General features: G+C 41.8%; 1 protein-coding gene across 1 annotated transcript in view; it reads left to right on the top strand.

Moving 5' to 3' along the window:
- The window catches only part of Bms1 (BMS1 ribosome biogenesis factor), a 36,146-nt gene that overhangs the window by 14,712 nt on the left and 12,870 nt on the right, over positions 1-8,564 (top strand). The window contains exons 10-14 of the mRNA XM_021164145.2: positions 3-301; positions 524-625; positions 1,621-1,778; positions 6,782-6,863; positions 8,082-8,155. Of these exons, the coding sequence (XP_021019804.1) occupies positions 3-301; positions 524-625; positions 1,621-1,778; positions 6,782-6,863; positions 8,082-8,155 (715 nt within the window). The remainder of the gene's footprint in view (positions 1-2; positions 302-523; positions 626-1,620; positions 1,779-6,781; positions 6,864-8,081; positions 8,156-8,564) is intronic.

The raw sequence follows: 8,564 nt of genomic DNA, 5'->3' as shown, positions 1-8,564 counted from the left end.
CATGCGGACGCACAGAAGCCTTCCCCAGTGAGAAAAGCAGCCCTCACCACTTCTGACTCTGGCCACTGTACAGCCGAGGAGGCGCTTCCATCTGAGGATGAGTCTGAAGACTCTGGGCTCAGTGCAGAGGAAGAAGACTCGGAACCCAGAGAGCTTAGGGGGAAGCTTGCACTCCCTCAGCGGGACAGCGGACAGAAACCTGCGTCGGGGAACCTGGTTGATGAGACCAGCGACATTGAAAGTTTACTCAAAGAGGAAGAAGATTACAAGGAGGAAAACAGCAGCTCTGTAGAAACGTCAGGTAATGACTCCACAGAAACGCCAGGCATCCTTAAACTGAGTTAGCTCCTCATATCAATTTGGGACTCAAACAGTTGTTATTAACAGGGTGTCTGCACTTTTGAGTCTGCTCTTTGGATTTGTTAACGACTGAAATATGTCATGAACATGTTTTAGGATGAGTGAACTTTGGAGTTTGAGGCAGGGGCCAGTGAGCATATGTAACCGGGTGTTGGTTTCTCAGGTGCTCTGAAGTGGAAGGAAGACCTCTCCAGAAAAGCAGCAGAGGCCTTTCTCAGGCAGCAGCAAGCAGCTCCGAATCTTCGAAAGCTGATTTATGGGACAGGTAAAGAACTCTGGCTTAGAGCTCAAAATGTTTTAGGTTCATAGAGTATTTTCTGAGAAGGAANAGAGGGCGTTGACATAAAAATTGGGAGTAGACTTTGACCTGTGTTACTTTTGGCTCAGCTTTTATGCATTTACCAGACATTTTTACAACATATTTTAAACTTTTTATTTACTTGCTGTGTGTGTGTACACGTTTATGGTGTGGAGAGCATTGATGCCAAGTGTATGTGTAGAGGCAGAGGACGAGCTCTGTCCACCTTTTATTGGTTTTCAGGATCCAGCTCAGGTCCCCAGGCTGCTGTGCTAAGCGCCCTTACCTGCTGAGCCTTTGTTGGCCTTGGCAGGTGTTTACAATCACGTCACAAGGGCTGTAAATTGGTCTTACAACATACATTGCTCAGATGCTTTGGCAGTTTAATGAGTCTGACATTCGTTATGTCACTTTGTAAAGTTCNTGATGAGATTTGTTTGTTAAGTTTAGTGTTGGAGCTGTGAAAGATGGCCCCCTTGTGAGAATGAGAGCCCTGTGTTCTCTTTGCCTATGTTCACTTATTTTTATAATTTATTAAACTTGTTTATAAGCTCTTTTTGAAAAAAAAAATGCAGATATAAGTTGCCCCTTGATAAGAAAATTGGCAAGTCACCTGTACTAATTTCCATTTAGATTTTGCCTCTAGACATTTAGTGATGGGCAGTTCTGAGGGAGCTGTGCAGAGAAGAGCTTTCCCTTTAAATGGCTTCCCCTCCCCAGCTCCAATATTTTCACTCCTCCGTGGTCTCTGCTGCTGCTTTGCAAGAGGATAAGTCTTCCAGACATATAGAATGGTAGATTTTTAGCTTTTTGGCCTTTTGGCTCTTAGTGAGTGTCCCAGGGATACTACATGTCTATAATGATCAGAGACCCACAGTCCCTTGAATTCTAAGAAGCGTGGTTTAACTGGTTCAGGGCAGTGAGCCTTCTAGGACTGAAGTTTTTATTCTCTTTTTCTTTAGTGACAGAGGATAATGAAGATGAAGATGGAGACACCGCAGAAGAGCTTGGAGGGCTGTTTCATGTCAGCCAGCCAGATAGAGGGTGTAAGCACAAGGCTGACTCTCTGGACTGCTCCAGATTTCTTGTGGAGGCTCCTCATGATTGGGATTTAGAGGAGGTAATGCTGAATCGTCTGTTGACTTTGGAAAGAGGTAGCTGGAAGTGTATCAGTGACAGAGAGCTTACCAGCATCTGGATGCCCTAGACTCACAGTCCCCAGCATCCCCTTACCTCCCCACATACAGGTTCAAATGCAGTGAACTAAATTTTAGAACGTTTTCTGACTTTAGTATTACATATTCGTCACTGGCTTTTTGTTTCTGTAGGAGATAATTTCCCTGTATCAGAGTGCTTCTTGCACACAAGCAGTAACTGGTTCTGAATTTAACTGGACTCTGAACTTGTGTTGTGGTGGACAGGAAATGTTCAGCCACTGGTGTGAACATTAATAACTTTTCTTTTAAAGCTCAGGGTTGCTCTGGTTCTCTGGGATCTGTTTTGGTTNCCTATGAATCTTAAGATGTTCTATTTCTGTGAAGAGTGTAGTGGTTATTTTCATTGGGATTGCATTGAATTTGTAAATAACTTGGGTTGGATGGGCATTTTCATAGTGTTAACTCTACCAATTCATGAACACGTGATGTCTTTTTACTTTCTAGTCTGTTTCTTCGGTGATTTGATGTTTTCATTACAGAGGTCTTTTACCTCCTTGGTTAGGTTTATTCCAAGATATTTTATTGACTCCGATGCTGTGGTTAATGGAGAGTAACCATGTCTTTGTCAGTGGCTGTGGTTTTGGTGTATAGGAAGACTACTGATTTTTTTTGTTCCATTGATTTTTTTTAAGATTTATTTATTATTTATTATATGTAAGTACACTGTATGTCTTCAGACACTCCAGAAGAGGGTGTCAGATCTCGTTACAGATGATTGTGAGCCACCACGTGGTTGCTGGGATTTGAACTCTGGACCTTTGGAAGAGCAGTCGGGTGCTCTTAACTGCAGAGCCATCTCACCAGCCTGTTCCATTGATTTTTACTCTGAAGTTGTTGTTTTAGAAGTTTTCTGGTGGAAATTTTGGATCTCACGTATAATATATCACTTACAAATAAGAATTGCTTGACTTCCTTTTCTGTTCGTATATCTTTAATTTCCAGCTCTTCCCTTTCTGCTCCAGCTAGTACTGAAAAAGAGTGGGGATAGTGGGTGGCTCTGTCTCATTTCTGACTTGAATGGAATTGCTTCAGTTTTTCTCTGTTTAGGGTAGTATGGGCTGTGGGTTGTCTCATAGCAGAGTTTGCTGTGTGTGATCTTTTCCTAGTGTCCATCCCTTGAGTAGAATGAAGTGCCCTTTTTTGTCTCTTCTGGTTGGTTTTACTTTAAAGTCTGTTTTCTCAGATAATATGGCAATGCCTGCTTGCTTCTTGATCCCATTTTCTTTGGATATTTCTTTCCTTCCTTTCACTTCAGGGAGGTAACTATCCTTAAAACTAAGATGAGTTTCTTGTAGATAATAGAGGAATGGATTTTGTTTCTTAACCCAGTCCCCAAGCCTGCGGGCTGTGAATAGAGCTATTATTGAAAAGGTGTATGTAGCTTGTGTCAGTTTATTGCTTTTTTTCTGCTACTCTGTGATCTCAGCCCTTCTTTGTATTTCATTAAATTTTATCTTTGTTTTTTTCCTAGAGTCTCTTGGCTGTTTATTTCCTTCTTCAGTTTAAAGTATTGCTTCCATCTTGGCTGTTTATTTCCTTCTGCAGTTTAAAGTATTCTCTCTCTCTCTCTCTCTTTCTTTCTTTTTTCTGTTTTTTGGAAATGAAATTTTTTAGGCTGTCTGGATCATGGGGCAGTCTTTCTTCTCAGCTCTGGCAGACAGTTTGCAGCCTTCTTGGTTGGCAGTTGTGGTCTTGAGGGGTGCATTGCTCCAGGATCAGAGCATCTTTTGGGAAACCAGGTATTACTCTGAGTTGTCCTTTATAGGAGACTTGTATTGTTTTTTCGTTTTTTCTATATATAGCTGTAGTATTTTGACTGTGATATGCTGTGGGGTGTTTCTTTTCTGGCCTTGTTTGGTGTTCTGTGTGCTTTTTGTATCTGCTTGGGTGTGTCTTTCCTTAATTTGTGGGAGATTTCCTTCTGTGTTCTTTTGGGAGATCTTGTCTGTGTCATTGATATGGGATTCTTTCCCCTCGTTTATGCCTGTAATTAGAAGATGTGGTCCTTTGATAGTGTCCCACATTTCCTGAGTGTTCCTTTCCTGTGCTTTAATATTATTTCATATTCTTGGCTTCTTTCACAGCTCTTCTGTTTTATCTCCGAGTGCTGACATTCCATCTTTGGATTCATTTGACCTGATGGGCTTTCCCTTCAGCTTTCTAATCAGGATATTGAGGTTTTTTTAATTCCATCTTCATTTCAGCTTCTGTTCACTTCAGTGTTTTTCTTTATTGAATTCTGCTTTCAAATTGTGATTTATCTTTATCATTTCACCCATGTATTTGTATTCTCTTGGATATCACTCAGGTGTTTATTGTTACCCTTGTGGAGTTTAATGAAGTTTTTATTCATGCCTTCTTTAAATTTCTTGAATTCTTTGATAAAGTTTGTGATTGTGCTTTAAATTCTGTGTCCTGGGGTCCATCTAGGTGGTTCTCATTAGAGAGCACCTCTACAGGACTACTGGGTCAGAGGAGACATGCTGCTGTTCATGTTGTTTTTTATTTGGGTGATTTTGCCTGGGCATATNGATTTGGTTCCTTGGTTATGTGACTGAAAGTGAGAATCGGATTGACCTTCCTTAGACTGGGTCAGTGCAGATGTATGACCTGAGTTAGGTCAGAATTGGACCAGGGAAAAATAGCTCCCAACCCATGGTCTAGAGCTAGGCCTGTAGGTGCAGAGACAGCAGTGGNCAGTTGGAAATATCAGAGACGAGAGATGTCTCACCAGTCAAAGATGGCTCTTGAAGAAAGTGGGTTCCAAGGCCATGGGCTGGAGCTAGGCCTGTGGGTGTGGAGATGGTAAAGTTTGNGGAGAGAATGTGGGGGATGATAAAGGGAGGAAGTCACTTCCCCAGCAGTGGTGTCTCAAGAACAAAGAGGGTTTGTGGGCTTTGGTCTAGAACTAGCCTTCATGTTTGCAGATAGTGACTGGAGCGGAGCAAGGGTAGTGGTGTCTTAGTTAGGGTTTCTATTGTTGGAATAAAACACCGTGATCAAAAGCAGCTTGGGACTTTAAAGGAGAGAAAGAAACNTTCTATAGATTTTGTTGTAAATAGAAACTCAGTGTGTGTGTGTTGGAGGGGTATGCTGTGTGCGCGTTGTCCTCCACATTTTTGTTTTAGTGAAAATAATAGTCATGGAAATCTTAGAGTAAAAGGTACATATCAAAAGCAAGAAAGTTTAAAAAGTGCACATGTTACTAAAATTGCTATATACGAACAACCTGTTAGCATTTTGAAATCTTTTCTCCTGCTCATTTAAAACTATGTGTGTATAAGTTTACTTATTGTCTTGGGGTTTCTCCTGCTATGATAACACAACTTATAGTTCACAGTCTATCAACCAGAGAGGTCAGGGTAGGAACACGGAGACAGTAACTGATACAGAGACTGTGGAGGAGTGCAGCTTACTGGCTTGTTCCTCATGGTTTTCTCAGCCTTTGTGGTTTTTTTTTTTTTTTTTTTTTTTTTGGTTTTTCGAGACAGGGTTTCTCTGTGTAGCCCTGGCTGTCCTGGAACTCACTTTGTAGACCAGGCTGGCCTCGAACTCAGAAATCCGCCTGCCTCTGCCTCCCGAGTGCTGGGATTAAAGGCGTGCGCCACCACGCCCAGCTCAGCCTTCTTTCTTATAGCACCCAGACCACCAGCCCAGAGGTGGCACTGCCACAGCAAGTTGGGCCTTCTCATATCAACTATGAATCCAGAAAATGCATTGCTGGCTTGCCTGTAGGCTAATCCAGTAGTGGCATTCTCTCAATTGAAGCTCCGTCTTCCCCAATACATGTGTCAAGGTGACATAGAACTGGCCTGCGCACATGGCAAGGGGAAGAATAGACTTAGCAGGCAGGGATGGTTCCCAAATGAAGAGGGTTCAGGTCTGGAACCAGGCTTGTTCTTTTGCCTATGGCTGCCAGTGGGCAGAAGGGTGGGGAAGGGGAAGAAGTGATTTTTCCAGGAAAGGTGGCTAGGAACCTAATGCCTATTCTTTGAGAATTTCCTATATGTATACCATGTATTTGATCATATCTACCCTGTGCTACCTCTCATGTTCTTTATTTATGTCTCTATAAAAACAGTCCTCTTAGAGAATTAGCCCCTGGTTGAAGGAATAGAATGAGAAGAATTGTGTAACTGCTCACCTCAGTTATCTCAGGGTCAGAACAGTATGTTAGTGACTGTTGATAAGATTAGAGAAGACAAGTTTTTCCCTCATATATTCTCCATTCTTTAAAACAAAAACTGTGCAAGCATTGTGCAGCTCTTCACCCCACCAGCAGTATCTGTGGGGTTAGTGTATTTATATCTTCACCAAAAATTAGTCTTATCTCTCTTTTATTTTTAGCCATGTTAGAGCGTGTGAAATGTGCCGTATNGTTATCGTTTGCATTTCCCAAATAGTAATGCAGGCAGGCGTCATTTCTGGTGATCTTTGCCCTTTTTGTCTGTGTACCTGTTCATACTGTTTGCCTATTTTAAAAATTTGGACATTTAGTTGTAAGAGTAGTTTATATACTGTGAGAAAATGTCCCTTACCAGTTTACATATTCTTGGTCCAGGGTCCTTCTATATGTGATTTGCAGATATTTTTCTTCTGTTCTCTAGAAATTATCTCACACACTTATATGGAATGAATGTATCCACAAAAGTGTATATTTACTTTCTGATTAATTTTTTGAGACAGTCTCTGTGTAGCCTGAGCTGGCCTAGCTCACCATGTAGTCTAGGCTGAGCTTGAATATTCTCCTGCCCCAACAGCTCAGATGCTTGGATTATAGGTATGTGCCACCAGGGTCAGCTTGAAATGGCCTGAGGAATAGTTAGAGGCAAATTGTTGTCTGCTATCATTTCTCAAAACTAGTAGTTTAGTGTAAATGAACTAAATGCTGTTTTTTCTGTGTAAGGTGATGAACAGTATCAGAGATTGCTTTGTGACTGGGAAATGGGAAGATGATAAAGATGCAGCCAAGATCTTAGCAGAGGAAGGTAAGGAAGTAAGGGCTGCATATTTCTTTGTATGTTTGAGTGTGCACATGCCTCTGGAGGCAAGGGACAGAGTTAATTGTCATTTCTCAGATGGTCCTCAGACATTGCCTTCCCATTTGTTTTGTTTTTTATTTATTTTTAGACCTGATCTCTTTATTTCCCTGAATTTACTAAGTATGGTAGGCTGGCTACCCAGCAATACCTAGGGATCTGCCTCCCTAACTGGATTGCAGGCCACATGGATTCTAGGGATACACAGTAAAGTTCCTACATGGCTAGCATGTGTGTAGAGGACAGACAGCCTCTAGGAGTTTGGTGTGTCCTGGGATTGAGCTCAGGTCTTCAGGCATGGCAGCAGGCACCACTGCTTTCTGAGCTGTGTCTACAGCTATGTTTTATTTTTTTTTAGTGTGTAAATTTCCAACATGGTTCTAGTTTTATGTTTATATTTTATAGTTTTTATTATATAAATAAGAGCTTCCTGTTTGTAACAGTATATGTTGCCCTCCCAAAAGCATTTTTGTTTGTTTGTTTTTCGAGACAGGGTTTCTCTTTATAGCCCTGGCTGTCCTGGAGCTCACTTTGTAGACCAGGCTGGCCTCGAACTCAGAAATCTGCCTGCCTCTGTCTTCCGAGTGCTGGGATTAAAGGCGTGCGCCACCACACCTGGCTTCTAAAAGCATTTTTAACTTGTTGTTTTAANGAGGACAGTCTGAACTGAACATAAAGCTCTAAAAATAAACAAATAGATGAATTAATGAACTCTTGCTATGAGCTCAACATTGTTTTGAGCCCTAATTTTGTTCCAGGCTCTATACTTACATAGTCTTAGCTCTCCCCAAGGCACAGTACGCAATGTGTTGGCTTCTCTCTCATACTCATATGGGCTGCATCTTCTCACTTATTCTTTGAAATGATGGTTTGGAGTTGAACCTTCAAGGATGCACTTGATTCTCACACAGTGTCTACTGCTTAGACGTGAAAGCTAAGTGAGCCAAGTGAGCCCTTAGCTAAGTGAGGTTTCAGGTCCTGGGTCCATTTACTTTTCTTGAGCAAATAATGAAATACTTTTTTTTTTTAAAGCAATGTAAGTTTAAGATTCTTGGCATGTACAGTGATGGGAACAACAGAGATGAAGTTTAGAATGCANAGCACTGGGTCGGCCAGGGCTGGGCAGGGCCAGTGTCACAGAATAGACTTTTAAATGTTCTTTTACAGAGGACCTCTATGGTGACTTTGAAGACCTAGAAACGGGGGACGTGCACAAAGGAAAACCAAGCCCGGATACTCAGGTATGGCTGTGATGTAGCCTCTGCTAGCTTGGTTCAGTCAGATGTACTGAAGAGATGTGCTTTGGGAAATGAAGGTCCTGACTTCCCTGTCCTAAAGAGTGGCAGCAGATGAGTGGTTCATTTGTACAGCCTATGGTTCCTTGCTCTCCCTCCATGCTGTCGTCACTTACTTAAAAGTTCATGCTTTTTGTTGTGTTTCTTTTGCCATCATCCAATAATGAAATTTAACAGCATCATTAAGTTCCTTATTCTTCTGACAGTACTTTGAACAGGGTCTTAGAGCATCTAGCTGGAAGATACTTGCTGTCTCACGCATGGCAGCAGTGCTGTCGGCTGTCTCCTGGAGCAGCCCCAAGTCTGTCTGTGATGATCATAACAGAGTCTTATAGTGCAAACATTGTTGACAAAT

The sequence above is a fragment of the Mus caroli genome, chromosome 6 (assembly GCF_900094665.2).
Source record: "Mus caroli chromosome 6, CAROLI_EIJ_v1.1, whole genome shotgun sequence".
Classification (NCBI taxonomy): Eukaryota; Metazoa; Chordata; class Mammalia; order Rodentia; family Muridae; genus Mus; species Mus caroli.
This window is presented reverse-complemented; position numbering and strand designations above follow the sequence as displayed.